This window comes from Mus pahari, chromosome 4, assembly GCF_900095145.1.
Source record: "Mus pahari chromosome 4, PAHARI_EIJ_v1.1, whole genome shotgun sequence".
In the NCBI taxonomy this organism is placed as follows: domain Eukaryota; kingdom Metazoa; phylum Chordata; class Mammalia; order Rodentia; family Muridae; genus Mus; species Mus pahari.
Genome location: NC_034593.1, coordinates 66728401 through 66754621, shown reverse-complemented (window position 1 = coordinate 66754621; position 26221 = coordinate 66728401). Strand labels below are relative to the sequence as shown.

At 36.8% G+C, this 26221-nt stretch overlaps 1 protein-coding gene across 1 annotated transcript in view; it reads left to right on the top strand.

Moving 5' to 3' along the window:
- The window catches only part of Wdr49 (WD repeat domain 49), a 153836-nt gene that overhangs the window by 98918 nt on the left and 28697 nt on the right, over positions 1 to 26221 (top strand). The window contains exons 11-16 of the mRNA XM_021196924.1: positions 549 to 647; positions 3019 to 3180; positions 5008 to 5195; positions 5834 to 6031; positions 17861 to 18040; positions 22526 to 22533. Of these exons, the coding sequence (XP_021052583.1) occupies positions 549 to 647; positions 3019 to 3180; positions 5008 to 5195; positions 5834 to 6031; positions 17861 to 18040; positions 22526 to 22533 (835 nt within the window). The remainder of the gene's footprint in view (positions 1 to 548; positions 648 to 3018; positions 3181 to 5007; positions 5196 to 5833; positions 6032 to 17860; positions 18041 to 22525; positions 22534 to 26221) is intronic.

Sequence of the window (26221 nt, the reverse complement as noted above, 5' to 3'; positions counted from 1 at the left end):
GGAGAAAACATTTCACAAGGAATTTAGATGAAAGAAATCTCTCTCACATGCATAAATAGTGTAGAAACAGAAGTCTTAGGGTAATTTATACTTTCTCAATCCCTGCCTAGTGCTTAGCACCATTCAAAATACTTTTCATTCTTACAATAACCCCATAAGGTAAGTGCAACTTTTAACCCAGTTTTATAGATGAAGAAATATTGGTATCAAACTGAGTTAAATATCATGTGTAAGGCTGCATAGCTAATAATTGGCAGAAGCTGGACTGGGACTCAACTTGTTTAACTTCAGTGCCTTTATTCCACATGATTTACTATAGTAAAATAATAGACATATCCACCAAATATGTGGGTTACTTTATAATTATTGAAATTTTACAGTTAATAAAGTTCAGGTATCAGTATAATTTATGTTTCCAAAAATAGAGAATACCTACTATTTACGGGATTTTATATAATACACATTGGAAATGGTTTCCTATTGTTTCTATTTGCCCACATTTTATATAATTATCTGGCAATCTCTGATTTTTATCTTGGCCCCTACAGGGAGCTATGATGGAGAAATTGTTCTGTGGAATAACAACACAGAAAATGCTCACCATGTTCTTCACCCTGGCTACCAGAGACAGCTAACATCTATGTCAGGTGAGTACATGTTTGAAACTGAAATTTTGTGTTTTGTTGGAGTGCAGTAGGCCTTCATGTTTATGCTTGCCCATGCTTATGTGTACACCTAACTTATAGTTGAGAGGCTGTAAATTCTATGGCTTAGTGATAGTATAGTCTTGTCATGGTGATTAAGAGGATCATCAAGACTGACTTGGTTTTGAAAACTATCCATGGCCCTCCATTTTTTGTCTTTATGCTATGTCAGTATTTTAGTATTACTAACACCAGGGAGCAGGAGTCTCATTTTCATCTGGTTTAGATTTAGCCAATAAAACTTTCAGAATTGCCTTTAAGTGATCTTAGGTATCCTTTAGTAGGAAAATGGGAACTATGTTCACTTGATTGGCTGTTCACCCTCAGTCTGGGGCTTGTATTAGATATTATGCCACCTGGATATCATAAATTATTCCTTACTTTAGAAACCTGAGAGGACTATTAGACAGAAGTTTATTATATTTTATTGGCTTTAGCAGAGGACATGAATAATTTATACTTAAGTGTCCCCACAATTGTCTTTCATATTTTATTTTAGTTTGTTTAGAAACTAAGGCTTTTCCTTTAGATTAACTCCTTTAGATAATGATAATGACACTTACTATGGTCGAGCTATTTCCTATTGACTCAATTAGGTAATTTCACAGTGAATAAATTTAACTTTATTAAAGTGTTTGCCATTTGGTGGTGTGTGTGTGTGTGTGTGTGTGTGTGTGTGTGTGTGTGTGTGTGTGTGTGCAGCCGAAGAGTGATTTATTGGGAGTATGAAAACCAATTTAAAAATGTTAGATTTTGAGGGATTATCTGACCGAAGACACAAGGCTTTCAACCATCTTATGTACAAGGAACTAGCCATTAAGATTCATCTCAACATTCCAAGGATATGGTATAATTCTGCCTCTTTCTCTCCCCTTGACTTCAAGGGAGTACCATTTATATCTAGAGCATCCTAACTGTGGCTATCATTACATACTTAGAGAAATAAGACATAAGTAAAAAGAGTTATTTTGGTTATTTTTCTACTAGTACAATAAAACAGCAAGACAAAGACAAATCATGGAAGTAGATTATTTACATTTATACTTCTTGAAATCAGAAATATATAACAACTATAACGGGAACATAAATCTGAGCACTCCCATCTTAAATTGCTAACATGAAATATAAAGTGAACCGGGAATACATGTAGGTTTTAACCCTCAAAGCCTGTCTCCAGTGATATAGTTAATCCAGAAAGACCACACTATGCCCAAATAGCACTACCAACTGGGAATCAAATATTTAGATATTCAAGAGAGCAGATGACATTCTCATTCAAATCACAATTGCAAACTTCTCCTCTTCTCTCTCTCTCTCTCTCTCTCTCTCTCTCTCTCTCTCTCTCTCTCTCTCTCTCTCTCTCTCTCTCTCTCTCTCTTCTCCTTCTCTCTCTCTCTCTGCATGTATTCAAATACAAATGTATGTGTATACATAGGGAGGATAGAGGGGAACATTAGGGGCTATTCCTCATGCATCTTCCACCTTGATCTGATGTTTTGTTTTTTGTTTTGTTTTGTTTTGTTTTGAGACAGTGTCTCTCACTGGGTTGGCATTTGTTAAATACACTAGGCTGATGGCTAGTGAACAATCTTCACCTCATCACCAGCTTTGGGACACAAATACATCCTACAGTATCCCTTTTGCAGATGGGACTTGGGTTCTCTGTGTAGTAAGCAGTTTACCAACAGACTTATCACCCCACACCAGGCATTACAATATTTTTCATTTTAAAAGTTTATAAGTGTCTTTGTAGGGATTTTACAAAACTATCTGCAAACTATCAATAGATTTTGACCTAAACATTTTCAGTTTTCATAATGTGGCCTGAAGAGAATATAAGTATATAATTAAACTACCATGATGAATGTCTTTTCCAGAGTAACACACTAATACATAGAATCATTAAAGACCATTATTTAAGTGTACATATACTTATTCATTTGATTTCATGATAATTAGATACTTGAAAGATTAACATGAACCAGAATTTCATGCCATTAGAGAAACATTTATCTTGAACATATTGGGATGTCTGTGATATTAACTATGATTATGATTTGAAGTTCTAATTAACTCATAACAGGAAGTGTGCTTGCTTATGCAAAGCAAAAATGAAATCAAACAATCATTCCAGTAGAGGTTGTAGAAGAGATTAGTTGGAGGCCTGATGGGAGCTGACTATATGTTGTGAGACTTGATGGGAGTGGTGGTTATCTTGCCTGAGGTTGGGATGAAATAAGGCCAGTTCAAGCATGCTGATTTGAACAGATGACAGTTCTCTTCACCAAGAGCCCTGGATTTTTCTTTATCACAGATGTAGAAGCCCAAAAGCTTAATGCCAGGAGAAGCTGTGAAACTCACAGTGTGGCAGACCAGGCCACCCAAGCTGCCAGAAATGTGAAGATTGACACAGAAGGTAATAATGCTGTTATGAAGCTTTGCTTCCTTGAAGCACGGAAAACCAGTGCAGCCACAGGTAAAATATGTGTTTCCATTTTGCCTTTCTCTATTTTATAAAGAAAACAATAAAGGAAGATCAATCTATTTTATTAACCAGGTCTTGCAGTATTTGACTTTGCATAGCTATCAAACCTGCCCTGGTTTATGAAACGTCAGGGACACTTGGACAGGAAGCTCAGACTGGTGAGGGTGGCAAATAGATCTGCCAAATAATTTCTCTGTTGTCTATGTTGAGATGAGAGTGAGAACAATTGCAACAACCATTTCACATGGCAAACAAATTTTATCAGTGTTTATGTCATAATTGATAGGTGTTTGGGAAGGGCAGAAGGCATAGTTAGATACAAGCTGCAAATACATGAGTCAATGTGTAGGTCCATATGTATCAAAGGAATAATATCTGACTGCACTGAAGAGGGAATTCACTGAGGATGTTGGATATATGACTCAGTAGGGGAGAGTTGAACTGATTGCCTATCCCACTGCAAAGGTTGCCCGACTCATGTCTTCATGTCAATATTGTTTGGGGATGTTCAGAGAATTATTGCCACTTGATTTATACTTTATATAATAGGTCAGAGTCCCATTTGAATTTTTTTGTGGAGAAACTAACATTGATGATACCCAGAAGTAATTGTGGAATAACTGTTAGTTTATGGGCAAAATAGCAATTTTTGGGTGTAGATTACTTCTTGCTTTACAAAATATAACTTAGAGAAGATTCATTGAATTTCCATATAAATTATATTTTGATAGTTAATTTTTTTGTGTGCATAACATAAGACATCCAGACATGAACATTATATGATTGGAGAAAGTAATGAGCATATCTGAGCTATAGTTTATATAATCACTTTTCCACATTGAATTTGCAAATGGAAAACCTGCATGATATTTATATATAATTTTCACCATCAATAAAGTTATACCTCTCATTATTTCAAATCCCTTATGCAACATTTAAGATGAATTTGAAACAGATTATAAAACTATTCATTCTTCAAAATATACTAATCCCCACATTATGAAATATTATCCTAAAATTACTTTCAGTTCCTCCTCACTAAATCTTTTTAATGTTAGATTTCTAGAATGTTTCTACTGAAGCATATCTGCTATCACTTCTACCTTAACTCTACTGTTTATTACCAACACTTGTAAAACAAATGCAAAACAGCCTATAGAATTATCAAGTCATAAATTTGCCACTGAGGAATGCTTTCATGGAGCATTTTTAAGTAAATGGCAAGTATAAATAGTTAGTTTCAGATCTATTAACAGGAAAATGGTTTTATGTGGGAATACAATAAATATCTGGATAAAAATTTTAAAATGACCTTGTTATTAGAATCCATTGTTTGTTGCTCAATAAAAAAATCTTTATCTGTGCAGTCATAAGGGCATATGTGCACCAAGACTTATGCATGAGGGTTGTTGCCTCTTGTGTACATGTCCAATGGCTTAGCATGGAAAATAAGTGTAATACTTTCAGAAAAATGTCATAGTGTTTATGTTAGTATTTTATAAATTTATTTAAAAAATAATTTTACTTAACGTAATTGCAAACAATGTCAATGTAGTGAATGAACAAAAGACAACCAAACTTAGTGGAACAGTTTATATAACTTATTAATAGTGCACACAAATTCTGCTTAATATTGCAAAAAGATTATCATAGGATAAGCACTGTTTTATAATTTAGAGAATCAGAATGGGGGTCTGGATAGATTTCAGTGCTACTGATCTCCCTACTCTCATATGCTCCCCACTGGGGATACCACTGCAAGTAGCCACTCTGGGGTTTCTGGGAGTATTTTCCTAATAGATTTCCCTTATGTAATAGGAGGGGCTAACCTGGTGTCATGTGGAGCATCTGGTTATGTCAGGTTTTGGGATACATTTAAGAAAGTACTTCTGGCTGAATTTTTGGCTCATGCTGGTGTTGGAGCCATTACTATGTCTACTGATAAACGGAATAAATACCTTGCCACTGGAGATTCTGATGGATGGTTGAAAATCTGGAACATAGAGGTAAATGGAAAATATTCTCACAGTACCATCAGTAGTTTGTTTGTTTGATTGGTTGTTTTATCGTTTGTTTGTTTGTTTTTTTCAAAATATCTTATAAAAGGTATCTAGAGATGTGAGTCACATCTCACCTGTTTTGTAGATATTGGAAAAAGTACTTCATCCTGAGTATTTTAAAGAATTCATTTTGAGGCAGAGACTTTTTAAAAGTAATTGAAACACACATACGCATGCACAGTCACACACAAATGCATTGAGGGAGAGGGAGAGGGAGAGGGAGAGAGTGTTTGGACATAAACATTCACATATTTCCTAAATGAAACAAGCTCTCAATGTCATCAAGTGTGCTTGTCCTTCAGCTACTTATAACCAGCCTGAGTCAGTTGTTTTAAAAATAAGTGATGACTTGCTCCATTTAAAAAATCATAAGATAATGTAATATTAGGTGTCTCTTTGTGGCTAAGCTCCTTTCTATCATCTATATGATGGTATATCAACTATCTATATATGTTATACTTTAATGTGCATTATAGGTTATCATCTCTGAATGCACCTCCCCCCCCCATTTCCACATCAGGCTCTTAAAACAATTCATTTAATATTTGTATTTCTCAATGTCAGGGCATTTTTTTCCCATTCAGGATTATTGTACTAATTCCTCTGAGAGCAAAATCAGTCAGCCTCCACCTTTACTCAGATCATTTCAACCTCACGAGGACCAGATAAGTTCCTTGGAGATATGTGAGTCCTGTGGCCATTTGCTTATCATCTCCTCCTCTGCAGACTGCAGTGTCTGTGTGACTGGACTTCCCAATGCTCCTGCCTTGATCTTTGGTCAGGTATGCGCATTCTTTCTTTGCTAGTGTAGAATTTACTTGACATTTAGTATAAATTTGGCTTTCTCTCCATGAAAGTCTCCTGCTCTTTAAAGCATATGCACGAATTGTCGGGCATTTCTGTAGCTGTAAGTCTGTTATCACTTTTCCTGATTACTTCCAGCTGCAACAGTCTCCATGAAGGGAAAGGCACAGGAGACATGGAAAGATTTTGACTCCCAATGGTGGAACATATTTATTATAGGGTTTTTAATAGAAAAATCCAGCTTCTCATCTCTAGTACTGCAATAGGTCAGCAGCAGCAGCGCTCCCCCATCCTGCAAATATCTCCCATGAATCACACAGGCTGTCGCCATTCACTTTCCTCCCACCATTAGTCACTGTACCACAGCCCCTAATTCCAAAAGGTATCTCCTGATCAACCATAGCCAGCTCCAGCCAGCAAAACAAGTAGGCACCCTGCCAACCTTTCCCCTCTCTGTGTGTTCCTCTACACCCAACCCCTCAGGGCTGTCCCTAATACTAGGTCCAGCTTCTCTTCCTTCTGTCTGCATCTCCTGTGGATCTCACAGACGGTCCCCTCTTAATCCCCCTCCCTCTGCTTTTCACTATAGCCCATCTTCCAGCAGACATTACTGTGAACACCAGTAGACATTACCTGTGAACACACCAACTGAGCAGACCAGTAAAAGAGTCAAAATACTTCTATTCCATGCTCCAAAAATCCAGCAAGGAAACAAAAAAAAATCAAAGCATAAAACACCCACCCAACAAAGACAAACCCAGGCATGAGCAACTAGACCTCTAATGATTCCAAATCTAGATGCCTAGATGCCCTTTGATGCATAAGAACACAATAACAGCCAGGGCAGTGTATCTCCATTAAAGCCCAGCTATTTTACCACAGCAGGCTCCGAATAAGCTAATGTAGCAGAAGCACAAGAAAAAAATATCTTAAAACCAACTATATGAAGATGGTAGTCATGCTTACAGAGGAAACGAATAAATCCCTTAAAGAAATCAAGGAAACAAAACTATTGGTGGAAATAAATCCTTTAATGAAAGCAAAAAAGAGACTCATTTGAAGGAATGAATAAAACTATTTAAGACCTGAAAATGGAAATAGAAGTAATAATAATAATAATAAGAAGAAGAAGCAATAGTAATAATAACAACAACAATAATAATGATAAATCACAAACAGAATTCTGGAAATGAAAAATTTAGGATTTCAAACAGGAATTATAGAGACGAGCTTTTTTGTTTGTTGTTAGTTTGTTTGTTTTACGAGACAGGGTTTCTCTGCCCTGGCTGTCCTGGAACTCACTCTGTAGACCAGGCTGGCCTCGAACTCAGAAATCCACCTGCTTCTGCCTCCCGAGTGCTGGGATTAAAGGTGTGCGCCACCACTGCCCAGCCGAGACAAGCTTTACCAACAGAATATCACAGATGGAGGAAAGAATGTCAGGCACTGAAGATATAATAGAAGAAATGGATATTTCAATCCAAAATAAGTTAAATCTAAAAAATTGCTGACATAAAACATTCAGGAAGTCTGGGACATTATAAAAAAGACCAAACCTAAAAATAACAGAAATAGAAGGAGATGAATTCAAACTCTAAGGCCCAGAAAATATTTTCATCAACATCATGGGAGAAAAATTTCTTAATCTAAAGAGACACATGCTTATCAAGATACAAGAAGCATGCTGATCACCAAATAAATTGTACCAGGAAAGAATGGCCCCTCACCAGAAAGTAATTAAAACACTAAAATCATAGGGAACCAAGAAAGAATATTAAAAGCTGCAAAGGAAAAAAGACCAAGTAACTTATAAAGGCATACATATTACAATTACATCTGACTTCTTTTTTTGTAATTTATTTATTATTATTTTCTTTATTTACATTTCAAATGCTATCCCAAAAGTTCCCTATACCCCACCCCTGCCCCTGCTCTCCTACCCACCAACTCCCACTACTTGGCCCTGGCCTTCCCCTGTGCTGGGTCATATAAAGTTTACAAGACCAAAGGGCCTCTCTTCCCAATGATAACTGATTAAGCCATCTTCTGCTACATATGCAGCTAGAGACTCGAGCTCAGGGGGTACTGGTTAGTTCATATTGTTGTCGCACCTACAGGGTTGCAGCCCCCTACAACTCCTTGGGTACTTTCTCTACCTCCTCCATTGGGGGCCCTGTGTTCCATCCAATAGCTGACTGTGAGCATCCACTTCTGTGTTTGCCAGGCACTGGCATAGCCTCANAAGNGGCNGCTATATNAGGGTCCNTTCNGCAGAATCTTGCTGGCNTGNGCANTAGTATCTNGGTTTGGTGGCTNATGATGNGATGGATNCCNNGATGGGGTAGTCTCTGGATAGTCCATCCTTTCATCTTAGCTCTAAATTTTGTCTCTGTACCTATATCCTTTCATGGGTATTTTGTTCCTTATTCTAAGGAGAAATGAAGTATCCACACAACGGTCATCCTTCTTGGTTTTTCTGTGTTTTGCAAAATGTATCTTGGGTATTCTAAGTTTCTGTGCTAATATCCACTTATCAGTGAGTGCATATCTAGTGACTTCTTTTGTGATTGGGTTACCTCACTAAGGTAATAAGGACACATGCTCCACTATGTTCATAGCAGCCTTATTTATAATAGCCAGAAGCTGGAAAGAACCCAGATGTCCCTCAATAGAGGAATCGATACAGAAACTGTGGCACATTTACACAATGGAGTACTACTCAGCTATTAAAGACAATGAATTTATGAAATTCTTGGGCAAATGGATGTATCTGGAGGACACCTGACTTCTTAACGGCGACTCTAAAAGCCAGAAGTGCCTATACTGATGTACTGCAGACTCTAAGAGATGAGCACTAACATCCCAGACTACCATACTGAGCAATACTTTCCATCAAATCTCTATTGAATGAAAAATGGATCCAAGACAGAAATTTTTAAAAGTTTAAAGACTTTTTAGGATTCAGTGAAAATGAATACGGAGCACACCAAACTTAACACAATGAATGTGGTGCTAAAATGAAAGTTGGTAGCATAGCAGCAAATGCCTACATAAAAAAGGTGGGTAAGTAAATCTTCACTCTAACAACTTGACGGCACACCAGAAGCTCTATAATACCTGTTCTCAGCCTGTGGGTCATGAACATTGAACAATACATATTCCCAGTGGTTGTAGGAACAGAGACACTGCTCAGTAGCAAAACTGCAGTAATGAAGTACAGCAGCTTGTTTTCTCTTGCTAATTGTGCCACCCCAAAATGTGTTTGCTGGCTCCTGCACTAGGCACTAAAGGAAGCCTGTGCCCAGTTGCTTTTTGACTGATCAATAAAGTTACCGCAGCGGCAGCCAATGGCTGGGGAGCGAGAGGCAGGACTTTTTTAGAATTCTGGGAAGGGACCGAGGAGGGAGGAAAGGGGATTCTGCTATGATAAGGGCATAAGAGATGAACCTTGCCAGAAAGATGCAGGAAGGAGAGACAGCCAACATATAGATACAGGGAGAAAGCAACCCTGAGACGGCTGCCCATCAGGGTCCAGGGTAGCAAAGATGAAATATAAATTTGATAAATATCAACTCAATAAGATTAGAGGGGAGTATGTTAGCCATATAAAGTTAGGGGGTGGGTCAGCTCTTGAGCTGCGTAAGGGATATTAAAAATCAGGATGGGCAGTGGTGGTGCACGCCTTTAATCCCAGCACTTGGGAGGCAGAGGCAGAGGAAGGCGGTTTTCTGAGTTCAAGGCCAGCCTGCTCTACAGAGTGAGTTCCAGTACAGCCAAGGCTGTACAGAGAAACCCTGTCTCGAAAAACAAAACAAAACAAAACAAAAGATCAGGCTGTCTGTTTATCTTTCATTCTTTTTTTTTTTTTTTTTTTTTTCGAGACAGGGCTTCTCTGTGTAGCCCTGGCTGTCCTGGAACTCACTTTTGTAGACCAGACTAGCCTTGAACTCAGAAATCTGCCTGCCTCTGCCTCCCGAGTGCTGGGATTAGAGGCGTGCGCCACCACGCCCAGCGTCTTTCATGCTTGAATCCAAAACATTTGGGCGGGTAATAAGGAACATGTGCGCACCAGCTGGGGAGTTCAGAGCAGATTAATGTACTACTGCTTCAATGAAATATACAAATGTAGTATATAAATAATTTTATTTACTATACAATAAAGTATATGAATGAATTTATTGCTCGGTGTTCCTAAAACTGTCTGAAATACGTGTTTTCTGATGGTCAGAACCCACAAGTTGAGTCCCACTGCCCTAGAACAAGAGAAAGTAAGCACACCCACAAGGAGTGTACAGCAAGAAATAATCAATTTGAAGGCTGAAATCAATTAAACAAAAACAAAGAACATTACAGAGAATCAATGAATCAAAGTCAAAGAGTAGGTGTTTTTGAGAATTTTAAACACAGTAGAGAAATTCTTGACAACAATCTAAAAGATGGATAGAAACATCAAAATTAACAAAATTAGAAATGAAAAGGAGGACATCACAATAGATAACAAGTAAATCCAGAGAATAATGACATATGTTAAAACCCTGTACTTCTGAATGTTTCAAAATCTCTGAGAAATGGAAACTTTTCTCAGTAGGTTCCTCTTAACAAATTGTAGTTAAGATGAGATAAACAATGTAACCCCTAATGAAATAGAAAGTCATTAAATTCTCACAATGAAAAGAAGCCCAGAGCCAGATGATTTTAGTATTTCCAAGAAGAATTAATGACAATACTTCCCACGTTATTCTACAAAAAATAAACAGAAGGAACAGTGCTCCATTCATTTTATGAAGCCACAATTATCATGATACCTAAACCCCATAAAGACTCAACAAGGAAAGAGAATTGCCAACTGTGTTTCCTTAGGAACATAGAGGCAGGAATACTCAATAAAATACTTTTAAAGTGAATCCCAGAACACATCAAAAAGATCATGCACCATGATCAAGTAGGCATCATCTCAGAAATGCAGAGATGCTTTAGTATATGAAAATCAGAAAATGCAATCCATCATACAAACAAACTGAAGAAAAGAAATATGATCATTTCATTAGATACAGAAAAGATCTTTTAAAAAAGCCAATACCACATCACTATAAAAATCCTGAGGAGATAAGGGATTTATCATTGCCTTAACATAATAAAAGCAATTTACTGCAAGCTTACAGCTGACATCAAATTAAATATGAGAAACTCAATACAATTCTACTAAAATTTGGAACAAGACCAAGTTATCTAGTGGCTAAATATCTATTCAATATAGTGCTTCAAATTTTAGCTGAAGCAGTAAGACAACTGAAGGAGATCAATGGAAGACAAAATGGAAAGAAGCAAGTCAAAGTATTATTATTTGCAGATAGGATGATGTCTAAAAATTCTACCTTGTATGTCCTAGACCTGATAAAGTCTTTCAATGTAGTGGCAGTAGACAAGATTAACTAAAAAAAAAAAAATCAGTATCCCTCCTATTTATAAATGACTATTTTATCGAGAAAGAAATCATGGAAACAACACTTTTCAAAATAGCCTCAAACCCTCAAGCAATGTAAACTATCTTGGGGGTAACCCTAACCATGCAAGTGAAAGTCTTGTATGAAAAAACTTCAAGTCTTTGAAGAAAGAAATTGAAGAAGATATTGGAAGAGGAAAAGATCTCCCATACTCATGGATCAATAGGATTAACAGTAAAAATGTTCATCCTAAAGCAATCTATAGAGTCTATGCAATCTCCCTCAAAGTTTCAACACAATTCTTTATAGACCTGTAAATAACAATCCTTAATTTCTTATGGGAAACAACAAGAATAACTACTATTACTAATACAACAAACCCAGAATAACTAAAACAATGCCATATATCCATGATTTCAAGCTGTAATTCACATCTATAGTAATAAAAATGTCATGTTATTTGCACAAATATAGACATATTGACTAATGGAATCAAACCCACACATTGATGGGCACTTGGTTTTTTCATAAAGAAGCCATAAATTCACTGGAAAAAAGACAGTATTTTGACTAAATGATGTTGCTCATACTGGATTTCTTCATAGAGAAGAATGCAAACAGGCCCATATTTATTACCCTGCATAAAATTCCAAGAGTAATAAATAACATAAATCAACATACATTGAACCTGATAGAAGAGAAAGTGGGGAATAGCCTTGAGTGCATTGGCACAGGAGTGGATTTTCTGAACAGAACACTGATCAATGATTAAGTGGAACCTCATGAAACTAAAAAATTTTGTAAGGCAAAAGGGACCATCAATGTGACAAAGAGGCAGTCTACATAATGGGAATGATTTTTAACAAGTGTGCTTCCAATAGAGGACTAATATCTAAAATATATAAAGAAGTCAGAAAACTAGGTATCAATGAACCCAAATAATCCAATTGAAAATGGAGTACAAATCTAATCAGAATTTTTAATGGAAGAGTCTCAAGTGACTGAGAAACACTTAAAAGACATGCTCAAGATCCTTAAGCTCAAATATAACTAAAAGAAATAATGCAAATCAAACTTAGTTTGAGATTCCATCCTACCCTGACAGAATGGCTAAGATCCAAAAGTAAGTGACATCTCATGTTGGTGGGGATGCATAACAAAGAGAGCACTCTTTTATTGCTGGTGGCAGTGCAAACTCAAGATCCAGCTACTCTTGGGCATGTATCAAAAGGATGCTCTCTCCTACCACAAGGACACTTGATTAACTATGTTCATTACAGATTTATTCATAATAGCCAGAAACTAGAAGCATCCTAAATATCCCTCAATAAAACAATGGAAAAACAAAATTACACATTTACACAGACTTTAAAAAATGGTATTATGAAAATTTCAGGCAAATGGATGCAACAAGAAAAAAAATCACCCTGAATGAGTTAACCCAGAATCAAAAAGATAAATAGTGTATATATTCACCTTATAAAAGAATATTAACCATTAAGTAAATGATAATCAAGTTATAATCCATAGACCCAGAAAGGTTAGGTAAAGAGGAGGGCTGGAAGTGGAGCACCTGGACCTTTCTAGGAAAGGAAAATAGAACAAGTTTTTTGGATGGACAGGGGAAAAGTGGGGACTAGACCAAGAAGGATCAGGTGGTAAGGAGGGATAGAGGGAGAGAGTGTGGGAAGAGACAAGTAGAACTGGGGAAAGCAATGGGATATATGTGGAAATCTCATGCTGTGGACACTTTCTGGAATATATGATGATGATGCTAGTTAGGACTCCTAGTAATGGAGGATATGGAGTCTGAACTAGCCACCTCTTGTAGCCAGACAAAGTTTCCAGTGGTAGGATTGGGTTGCGTTCTGTTGAGTTGGTGCCCAGTGTGGTTAGGTGCAGATCCCTAAACAACACAGGCTGACAAATGGACAGAAGGTCATTCTCTGAAATTTAAAAGTGGGGTACCATTTCCTAGGACAATATCCACACAGCTCATTGAATATGAAGAGGTCAAGCTGGTGCCCATACCTATAATCTCTCCTGCCTGAAAGATGTATTGGTACAATGATAGATCAGAACTTATGCGAGTATCCAACCAATGTTTGTTTTAATTTAAGTCTTAGGCGAGGGATCCCATACCCTATACTGTCTGGATGGCTAGAAGCCAGAGACTAAATAGCCTAGAGATAAGGCTAGAACTGAACACAGCTGGCAAAACAAAATTGGTGAAATATTTCTTAATGATGTTCTGCTATGTTCATAGATTAGTGTCTTGTAGAGTTGTTATCAAAGTGTCTTCCTCTACCAGCAGATGGGAGCCAGTGTAAAGACCCATGGGTGGACATTATGTGGAGATAGAGTTTAAATTGGAGTTCTCCATTGGAGCCCTTCTCTATGGAACCCTTTCAGAAAAGGAGGAAGAAAGACTGTAAAAGTAAGAAGGAATGGAGCACACCATGAGAACATGGCTCACCAACTCAACAAAGCAGGGCTCACATGGGCTCACAGACACTAAAGCAGCTAGCTTGGGGCCTGCACATGTTTGTATCAGGTCTTCTCCAAATGTGTTATGGCCCTTAGCTTGGTGTTTTCAGTGGACTTGTAACATCCTAGCAATGGCTACAGTTGTATCTTTGACTCTGTTGCCTGTTCTTGGCACTCCTATTTTCATATTAGATTGCCTTCTTCAGCTTTTTCCTTGTCGTTTTGTGTCTTGTTTTCTCCTGTTTGGGTGTCGTCTCTTGGTGGCCTGTTTTTTTCTGAAGAGGAAATGTTGGGGAGATGGCTTTGGGGGATAGAAGAATAGTGGGATGTGAGGTAGCTGAGAGAAGTGGAAAGAGGGAAAACTGTGGCCAAAATGGGTTGTATGAGAAAATATCTGTTTTCTTTTTTCTTCCCAATTTTTTATTAGGTATTTATCTCATTTACATTTCAAATGTTGTCCCGAAAGTCCTCTATACCCTCCCTGACCCCGCTCCCCTACCCACCCACACCCACTTCCTGGCCCTGATGTTCCCCTGTATTGGGGCATATAAAGTTTGCAAGACCAAGGGGCCTCTCTTCCCAATGAGAGCCGAATAGGCCATCTTCTGCTACATATGCAGCTAGAGGCACGAGCTCTGAGGGTATTGGTTAGTTCCTATTATTGTTCCACCTATAGGGTTGCAGACCCCTTCAGCTCCTTGGGTACTTTCTCTAGCTCCTCCATTGGGAGCCCTGTGTTCCATCCAACAGCTGACTGTGAGCATCCACTTCTGTGTTTGCCAGGCACTGGCATAGCCTCACAAGAGACTGCTATATCAGGGTACTTTCAGCAAAATCTTGCTGGCATATGCAATAGTGTCTGCGTTTGGTGGCTGATTATGGAATGGACCCCTAGGTGGGGCAGTTTTTGAATGGCCCATCCTTTCCTCTCAGCTTCAAACTTTGTCTTTGTAACTCCTTCTATGGGTGTTTTGTTCCCTATTCTAAGGAAGGACAAAGTATCCACACCTTCGTCTTCCTTCTTTTTGAGTTTCATGTGTTTTGCAAACTGTATTTTGGGTATCCTAGGTTTCAGGGCTAATATCCACTTATCAGTGAGTGCATATCATGTGAGTTCTTTTGTGATTGGGTTACCTCACTCAGGATGATACCCTCCAGATCCATCCATTTGCCTAGGAATTTCATAAATTCATTGTTTTTAATAGCTGAGTAGTACTCCATTGTGTAAATGTACCACATTTTCTGGATCCATTCCTCTGTTGAGGGACATCTGGGTTCTTTCCAGCCTCTGGACTGTAGTGGTGGTGCATGCCAGTAGGATTTGCTGAAGGGGGCAGAGGCAGGAGGATCACGAGTTTGAGGCCAGACTGGGCAATAATCTATTTTCAACATATAAAAAGATAGGTTTAATATCCTTACTCATTAAGGAAATACAAATTTGAACTACTTTGAGATTTCATCTTATGCACATCAGAATAGCCAATATCAGTAAAACAAATGACAAGTCATATTGGCAAGGATGGAGAGCAATGGGAATACTCATCTTTTTTTGGCATTTTTTATTAGATATTTTCTTAATTTACATTTCAAATGCTATCCCAAAAGCCCTCTATTCCCTCCCCCCTGCCCTACTCATCTGTTTCTTAGGGGAGTGAAAACTTTACAATCTCCATAGAAATCAGTATGGTGTTTCCCAGGAAGCTGGGAATCAATCAGCTTCCAGATTCACATTTAGTAACCTTTGATATATACGCAGGGACTCTACATGCTACTACAGAGACACTTGTTCAATCACTTTCATTGTTATTCTGTTAAAAATAACCAGAAATTGGAAACAGCTAAGATGTTGAACATTTAATAATGGAAAAAGAAAATGTGGTACATTTACACAATGGAATATTACTCAGCTGTTAGAAAAAAATAAAATTTGCAGGTAAATGGACAGAGCTAGAAAAAGTAGTTCTGAGTGAGATAACTAAGAAACCCCAAAGATAACTGATATGTATTCACTTTTATGGGAAATAAGGTATTCCGTCTTTGATAATCAGACTACAGTCTATACAGCTTACAAAGGTTCCATATAGAGTAAGTGACTAGGGGAGAGCAAAGCAGGTGGAGATAGCCTAGAGAGTTATGGATGAATTGTGATGGGAGACTGGAACAGGAGGATCAAATGGGGAGGAGGAGATGGAAGAGGTGGATGAGGGAGGGAGTACAGAGGGACAGCTAAAACTAAGGACCTGTGAGGGTTCTATGTAATCCAGTTATAATAGAAGCTTCTTAGATAAAGCTCCCACTGAGCATCTCTTGCCACCAAGTGAAACTTCCAGCACAAGGAATGGGTCATACCTTATTGATTTGATGGCCCAAGGAATCCATGGAAACCCCTAAATGACCCAGGCTATTGTCAGAACCATGGTTGCTCTCCATAAACTGATGGCAAGGCCTTCTTGTTGAAGACAATACCCACATATCTCACTGAACACAGAAAAGTCAAGTTGAAACCAGGTGGGGTGGGGGTGGGGGGGGGGGGGGGGGTGGGGGTGGGGTGAGGGTATCCACATGGAGACGNGGGGTGAGGGTATCCACATGGAGACGTGGTGGGGTCGGGAGGAGGTGTGGAATGTGGAGCAGACAGAGAGTAGATGGGGATGGTGAAGAATGGAATATGGAGTGTAAAAAATAAATTAAAAATTAAATTAAATTAAAATTCAAAGGTAAAAAAATTGTTTTAAACAAAGATCCAGTGTTATTGTCCAAGATTCTTTGTATTCAGGCCTGTGATTTGCAAAACTAGGTACATGATTATAAGAGCAGTTTATTTAATACAAATATCATGGCACAGATTGTATTAGGGCTCTCAAGCTGTATCCTTTCATGGCAGATGGCCTCATCCTGATGGAGATAGGTGCAAAATAGTCAGATTTATGCTGAGAAAGGAAGGCAGAGAGCTAAGAAAGGCTTTTCATACTTGGTGACATCTCAGGCAATGTATCAGAAAACTGTCTTAATTCCTTTCAGACAGTTTCTCAATAGCCTAGAACCTACTTCTTACACCACCCCACTGAGGACCAAAATTCTATATAAAACTCTTTGGATAATGTACTCACACCCCTCCATAGCCTCTGAATCATCTCCTGCCTCCAGGTTCTTAGCCTGTTTGAGTTCCTGTATGACTTCAATGGTGAGCAGCAATAAGAAAATGTAAGCCAAATAAACCCTTTCCTTTCCAACTGCTATTGGGTCATGGTGTTTTATCACAGCAATAGAAACATTAAGACATCTACCCTGAAAATTTTACATTGAAAATATTTTCGGATAAGGTATACCTATTTTTATGCTAGTAAAAACTCAGTAGGATGTCTATTTCCCATATGTATTTATTTAATATAGTGTGCAAGATACAAAATATGTGAATGGCAGCCATTGCTATATAAATCACTGTAGGCAAAGCACATGAAAACTACCCTAGTCATTTTCCTCGGAAATTAATAACTAGATTTGTTTCTGAGGCTTTGTTTTAAAATGTTGGGTGCAAAGAAAGCAGTCGAAAATTTGATTGTAAAATTTTTGACAGAAGCTTTTTAAAATTATTTTTAGACTTCTTTTGCTTCACGTATTGAAAGCATAAATGGCATAATAATTTCACTGGAAACTCTCTGTTTCCTTGTTATGATATTGCTCATATCCTACCTTTATAGAAATTGTATACCTTATCTTATCTCCTTTACAAAACAGTAAGATAATAACTGGTCTTGCTCATTTTTGTTTGTTAATATCCATGGAAGATAATTTACTAATCTCGTCTATGGTAAAGTCACATAAATGTTCGATGAAAATAAATTTTATGAAGATAAAATAGATTTCTATTTTTAGGCAAGCCATTGGAATATTGAAAATTACTTTTCTCTTCCTGAATGGGATACTAATTTAATAGAAAGTAAGAATCAAGAGGACAGAATGAAAGTGAACCCTTTATTTTCTAAAGAGGAGTCATGCTTAGACTCAACAGAACAGTCTCTTCTTACTGAGGAAGACGAAGACAACTCGACACATGTGTAAGTACTTTTAGTCATTTTCTGGATGTGAAGTCTAGATAATACTTGGATGCAGCTTGTCCTAACTCCTTTTGGTGCTGTGTCACTATCCAATGGTAACCTCAAACTTCCTCTTAAGGTTTGGAGATTGAGTTATTGTATATGGTTTTGCTATGTTCTTTGAATTGTTTATATATTGTATTTTTTTTGCGTCCACTGAATTCTTAATTCTTTCCCTTTCTTCATATTTATACTCTCTGTCTCCATCTCTCTCTTTCTCCCCACCCACTGTCTCTTTATGTCTGTCAAGGATGCCTTGACAAGCTCTTGTTATGCAAACCAAATTGTTCTTGAAGTGAAAAATCCTTCTGGCCCAGTCTCCTGATTGTGTTTTTAGGACTACAGGTATTCTTTCTAGTCTGTGTTGTCTAATCTTTTTTTCCTAAATTGTTTTAAATGTTTAATTAAAATACAACTACATCATTTCCTCCTTTCCACTTCTTCATTGCTCCATCTCCAACTCATGGCCTCTTTTTTTTTTTTCCTGCTAATTCTTATTGCACTTCTATTTCTACTCTATCCTCAAACTATTAGAAATAGTCCCTTCCTTTGTAACAGTCTGTCTGTGTCTGTCTGCCTGTCTTTCTGTCTGTCTATCGATTTCCTATTTTTACTGTCATATATATTCCTATTTATTGATTTACCTGTTATTTATTATTCTCCTGTTTATTGTTAATCTTTTTATTTATCATTCCATTTGCCCATTATTCACCACTTACTATCATCTTAGAATACTTATTGGATTTTACTACCATCTTCGATAAAATATAAAGGAATTTGAACCAAACATATTCTAAGAACGTAACTTGAATTTTATAATGCTCTCATAAGTCTCTGCCCTTGCTGTGTTGATCAGGTTTATCATTTTCCCACATTACTCATCAAAACCCCATTCCTATCGTCTACTTAATCTTGAAGGCAAGGAAGCTTTAATACTTATTTAGGTTGATTTACTGTATTTTGAACTTCTGTTTTCACAATTCCATATTCTATTACAAATTATAATACATGAAAAGATGATTCTTTCTATTCTTTCTCCTGTAAAACTGAAACTGTTTATCATATATATTTGGTTTATGAAATTTCAAGGAAAAGTAACAAAAGTTCCTCTATATCCTTCAGCCTACCCCACACACTGTCTTATGTTTATACTGAACAGTTGTTATCATTGATGGGTAAACATTAACACCGTGCTGTTCATTAAACTTCCTAGAGTAAAGCTCATTTGCTATGTTATACAATTCCTGTGGGCTTTTCATTCTCCATTCTTAGCTGCAAAATCCTCTACATTGTGCTGAACTCTGGTTGTTATATTTCTGAGTACTGTGCCCTGACCACAATGTAGCCAGATTTGTGGATGCCGTTTTTCTGGAATTTAAGAAATTTTCTCTATCTATGTAAGGTCATCGAAAGTCTCATCTTTTGTTACTTCTTTTGGACTTGATTCTTACATATTTTCTGCTCTTCTTACTTATCTACCATTCCTGTGCTGAACGTAGGCACTACCCTGGTACTGCTCTCTCTTTGGAGCAATGCCAGTTCCATAATAACATGCCACTGAGAGTTACAGAGTGAACCACCTTCAGGCTAGCGTTCTTCATTAAGTGATAAACATTTAAAATTTCTCAACACTTACTGAAGACTTAAGAGTTCATTTCTCTTTACTCCTAAGTAATATGGATGAACAATTAATTCATTTATCATCAAATATTGTCTTTGCTTCATGATTTGTCAATTATGTAAAATATAATTATATGTTGAATTATGTAGAATACAATTATAAATCATAATCCCACACTATTTGTACAAGTCTATTTCTGATCTTTAGTTGATTGCCTCAATCTAGTTGTCTTTGTTTTTCATCAACATAAAACAAAGATGGTTACTGCAATTGTATAGTAAGCATTGAAGAAAGAGTTTGTTCATAGTATTCTTCCTTTGTTCCTTCATATTTCCTTTGGCTGTTCCAGGTCTCACAACTTTTCATTAAAACTTCAGTCAGTTTGTTGGCATCCATAAAACAAATTTCTAGAATTAGGATTATGGTTGTTATTAAAGATACAGGTCATCTTGGGACAAACCAGTGGCATCTTTCTACTTGAGACTGTTATACAACAGACTATTTCAGAGGAGACACAACACATACATATCCATTGGCTCTCAGGAAGTGAACCCACCACAGACTAAAGTAATGATAGAACAGAAGTCCAGTTTGGCAAAATGATGAATGTTTATTGGGATTACTAATGGACATATGGGTGAGAGGTATAGAAAAAGAGTTGATTCAACAACGTAGCTGTATCTTTAAAAAGCCTGTGAGAGCACAGACGATGAGTTGTGGAAGCTGCAAGCAGGCATCTGGCCAGGTGGGCAAACTATCTCTGTTCAGTTTGACTAGTCACATAAGCACTGTTTACTACTATTATAAGGTTGGGGAGCTGGTTTCCAGAATCTTGCAAATTTTTACTTACTAGGATATGACTTTTGTTTCCCTGCAGTCTCTTGGGCCCTGCCCATTCCCAGTGGAGGGAATGTTTCAATTAGAAAGAAGAAACTGCTATACAGCAGTGTCTTTCTTTTGGTATAGGTCTTTTTAAAAAAATTCTTTCCTTAGAGTTTCATAGTTTTCCTAATATAAGTATCTTCTTATGTGTTTTGCTGTATTATACTTAATCATTTCAATGTTTATGTTAAGATAAATGGTGTACTTCAAAATTCATATTTGTGGATAGTATATAATAATTTTTGACAAAAATTTGTACTACGAAGACTTACTGTAATATTTATCAATATTAATTAAATCAATAATTAATTCAAAATAAAGTTATATAATTGGTATTTTATATTAATATTATACTTATATAATATTAATAATTCCAAAAATGTTTTTGACTTTTTATTTCTCCATAGATAATAATATTATTTTTAAGCAAAACTACTATTATAACTTCTTCTGCAATCTGTGCCTATTTTTCCTTCCTTTTTTTTCATTGGATGAGCTACAACTTCTAACCTGATGTTTAATGGTGAATGGATGATATAAATTGATTTCTAAGTTGTAAACAAACTTTTCACATTTGAATAAATCCAACTTTACTACAATTTATAGTTTTTCTTTACATACTGTTATATTAACTTAATAATATTATTGTAATGATTTTGAATGTTTGTTCATGAAAGTGATTGATCTATAGTTTTTCTGTGTCTGGTTTTGGTATGAGAACTGTACAGCCCCCTATCTTCCTTTGTTCCTATTTTCTGGAACAGATTTGTTATTGTTTGTGAATTATATGTTTCCTAATAATTTACTGGTGACACTCTCTGGAAGGTTCTTACTGATTCATTACAAAACTACTACAAAAAGCACTTCCCCCATAATGCCTGTGGAATTACAAAGCAGAGTTTGGTGGAGATCTGAATTTTCTGCTGAAGGAATGAAAATTCATTCACTACTTATTCCAAATATGGAAAGAAATGGTGCTTGAAATGATAAGAAAATCACTCTATAAAATATCCAGCATGGTTCAAACGAGTGCTGACATTCATAGTTTATGTTGACCAATAGAATATCATACACAGCACAAACTCTCTTCCCCTCTTCCCCTCTTCCCTTCTTTCCTGCAAATCACTAATCTGTTTTTCAGTTGTTGAAGTTAAGAAATGGAAAGGTAAAGAAGATGGAAACTGATAGAATCATAGTTCCTAGTACACAGGAAAAGCTTGAGATTTTAATCTATAAGTGCATACAGTTGGGGGTTCTTTTGTGGCATGCCCCAAAGGGATTGCAGATTTGAACGTTTCAAACTAATGCACCCATTGGTTGTCTCCTGAAGTAATACGCAGAAGGTGTTCTTAGACTAGAGCCTGTGCACAACTCTGCTTGAGTTAACTTCTGTTTGGCCCACAGGAAATCCATACTACAATCTTACAGTGCCGTCTGCTCTACTATGTTCCCCTTCCTACTCTGCTGGGGATTTTCAGCTCATAAGACTGCCTAGGAACCTGTTTATATCCAAATGAGATACCAACTCATCAAAGTTATTTCAAGGTTTATTTTTTCAGTTTTTGACTGCTCAATATGAATTGAAACTCAAATAATGGAATCTGAAGTAAGCTTCACTGTGTGGAAGTACACATAAATGCCATCAGTCTCTTTTGCTAATATTAATGTTGTATCTGTTCATTCCCCAGTGTGGTAATGAGGACAGCATCACAAGATCAAGTTTAAAGCTTGGTACAGTGGGCCAGCACAAGGAATCTAGTACATCACTTTGGAACCAGGGGAGACAGATATTTTCTTAAAACTCCTAATTAATAACTGCTTTTACATGCTTTCTTCTGCTGACATGGAGACAAAAGAAAAATGTTCTCTTTTTAACATCTTGTTATAATAAATTGAACTTTGGTATTTATTCTTCCATCTCTTTGAATTGCAGCTTTCCAGAATGTCAAGTAGCAATTTATTCTCAGGCAAAGGACATTTCCAATTTAGAAATAGAACATTGCCAATATGTCCAAAGCAGAGAATGCAGAGAATTGAAACACGTTATTTAGTGTAAGGTGTTCCCTACCAACACAATTCATGGATGAAAATATTTGCTAACTAAAGGCAGCACAGAAAATAAATCACACTTCTTATTTCCTAATCTATAAAATAATCAAAGTAGATATTATATATTCTAGCCAACATCCCAGCTTTCTCTTTTTTATATATTTTTATTTTATTTATAATTGACAGAGGGTAAAATAGAGGGAGAGAGACATGGGTAAAGAAAGGCAAAAGGAGAGACTATAGACACAAGCAAGAGACCATGCAGTAGACTTTTGACTGAAATGGCTAAGGTGACACCATCTTGTCCTGGCTCTATTTTGTATCTGCTTAGATACTCTCACTAACAAAATCTACCTTACCAACACTTTTAGGACTGACTGTAACTCTGACCATGATCGAGACATATTAATGAAAATTACTGATATTTGTGTAAATTAAAATTGAAATAACTTAGAGAAAGCATGAATCAGAAAAAATTTTTCAAGTGTTTTCTAAAAAATATTACTAAGCTATGAAAAGGGAACTGTTGTTTGATGCCCCTCAAACGCTGATGAAATTGTGTTTTTCTAAATTGCTATATTCTTAAGCTTCAACATCAAGAGACTCTGAGGCATGAACCTATTCTTACTTTCCAGCTAATAAAAAAGATTCTTATATTTTTAGTTTGTTTAATTAGCATTGTTGTCAATAGCTATCTTGTACAGATGATGTCATGACAGGTGACAAGTGCTCTCTACTGGTGAAACATTTTGTGACCCTAGTATTCTCTTCTTTGTGACAAATTGGGTTACTCCCTTTAAAAAAAAAAAATCAGTGTTCCCAACTTTTCATCTTTTACTGGATTTCTGTCTCATTTTTGTTCCACATCCTGTCCCTCCTAGACACCTTGTTTTATGAAAAATAGTACTGGTATGTTGAAAAATTACAGATCATCCTTAAAAGTGAAGGTTTTTTTTTTTCTCTCTCTCTTAGTTGTTTTTCCCACACTGAGTATGTTTATGAAGGCTTAGACAATAACAACACAGGGAAGCACAGCTTTCTCTAGTATGCAGAATGCTTTCAAGGGACAAAATTACACAATAACAACTGCTTTGCTTATGCTCTTTAAAATTCTGCTTATTCTAACTAGTTGACTTATAATAACATTGAGATTGTCATCATGAGACAGCATATAATAATGCCATTTGGGGATTATGCAGTAATTGAAAGAAAATGGTTATAAATCCATCCTCACAATTGACTTGTTATTTGTGTCCCTTGATTCTCTCAGGAATGTGACCAGGGCCAAGACAGCAAATTTATCAGCTGTAAATTGTCAGTTGAACTTTTCACTCTTGTTTTGCAGAATTTATAAATATTTTTATTCCTGGAAAATATTTTCTGGAACATATTGCCATTTTCTTAATCAATGACTTGATCAGTGATTAAACACAGGGAGAGAACTAGGATACTTCATTTTTACTTGTGTAAAAATGTAAAAGAAAAACAAATATATGTGAGAACATGAAAAGAATTTCAGAGACTTTCTGACTAGAGTGTAACTGCAGATGCCAGTGGATTTAGAAGAGAGGATTGTGGTGAGAAAGATGGAGAGGGGCAGAAAAGATCTAACTAAGGAATAAGAAAGGAACCTGGAGAAAATTAAAATTGAGTTTTATTTTCACGTATGTGCCCCCAGTTCTCTTCTCAGAAAAACATACATTGTTACCTATTATATCCGGATTTATACATGAACATCTGTTTTCCATAGCAATAAAAATATCTCATGATCATGTGTGAGAATTAGGTAGGTAGTGATAAATTGTCTTAAATGCAAACCTTGGAAAGACAAAGATGAGTGGAGAACTTGAAGGACTAACAGGATGGTCTTAGTGCTTAGTAACTGAAGTAGAGAACTAGATCATTCCTTCCCTTGAATTCTGAAGGAAGAAATTACACTAGTCACTTTTCTATCATTGTGATAAAACGTCATGACCAAGGAAACTTATAGAAGGAAGACTGGCTTGTGATCTCATTATGATAAGAGTTCATCACCAAGCAGAAAGGAATGTCTGTTGAAACAGTTGAGAGCTTATATCTTGAATCACAAGCAGTAAACAGAGAAGAAATTGAGGATGGAAGGAAGATTTTAAACCTCAAAGTCCACCCCCAATGACTTACTTCCTCCAGTAACTCCACACCTCCTAAACCCACCCAATGGCCAAATAGCATCACCAACTGGGTATCAAGTATTTACATGCCCAAGAGTATGGGTTAGATCTTATTCAAATCACTACACTATTTGAAATGAAAAACAGTGAGGGAACAAATAAAGGCATACAGTAAGAATCAAGAACCATTATAGACATGCTTTTTTTCTTAAGTGATAGCAATATTTGGGGAGCTTACACTCTGTTTCAGTAAGGCTGTCTATTGCTGCGATGAAACACCATAATCAAAAGCAATTTGAAGAGGAAAGGGTTTATTAGGTGTACTCTACCACATCACAGTCTACCCGCTGAAGAAAGTCAGGGAAGGAGCAGCGTCCCTGAAGCCCTAGTGCAGAGGCTGTGGAGGAATGCTGCTTAGTGGCATAGATTCTCCAATTATTTGAACTAGAAAATTATGTGGAAAATGAAACATTTAGACAAAATAACCCCAGGATGTATTTCCACTATAAAAGCAACGCATTTTTAACTAAGCAAAATATTTGAAGTACAAGTAACTAAAAAGAAAAAAAAAATACATGAAGCAAAATTCACTGCTAAAGTTCAGGCACTTGCTCGGCAGACTTTGTTCTAGGCATGCTTATGAAAAATAACACAAGCAATTGTAAAAATATGATAAACCTTCCCATCCCACCATCCCAAAGTGGTTAGCCAAGATTTTTTTTAAAAAACATTGAAGAAAGAATTTTGGATGTACATTAGATCAGCTACAGGTTGCTCAATTCTTGTGTAACATGTTAAAAATGAAAGTGTTAAAAGCTTTTAGTAGCCAGGCGGTGGTGGCGCACGCCTTTAATCCCAGCATTTGGGAGGCAGAGACAGGTGGATTTCTGAGTTCGAGGCCAGCCTGGTCTACAAAATGAGTTCCAGGACAGCCAGGACTATACAGAGAAACCCTGTCTCGAAAAACCAAAAAAAAAAAAAAAAATAATAGAATAAATTACTTTAGGCCTTTTTGTCTTTAATAGTGAGAGACAATGACCAACTCCATCTTGGGTTTAGGCTCCATATTAGAGAACAGGACCTAAGGTTGAACTCATGTTAACCAACAAGCCTGCACCTAATGTTAGACTCCAGGTCACTCCTTAACAACCATCAACCAGGAAGAAAGCAGACATTACAGCTGTAATTAAAGATATTTACTTATGAAAGTTTATAGTTTGCTTCCCAGCACCAGACAATCATTTTAAAGGGCAACAAATTCCATAGTAGTTCACCAATCAGATGTGTGCTGGAAACCCCCTTGCTTGTTTGTTTGCCTCTATAAATGCTTACTTGGAACTGGGCTTGGAGCTTCACCCTCCTGTCCTGCAGCATTGGAATCAGCTCCTTGGTGGTCTTTGGTGGTCAGACATAACAATAGGTTCACTTTCCTCATTGT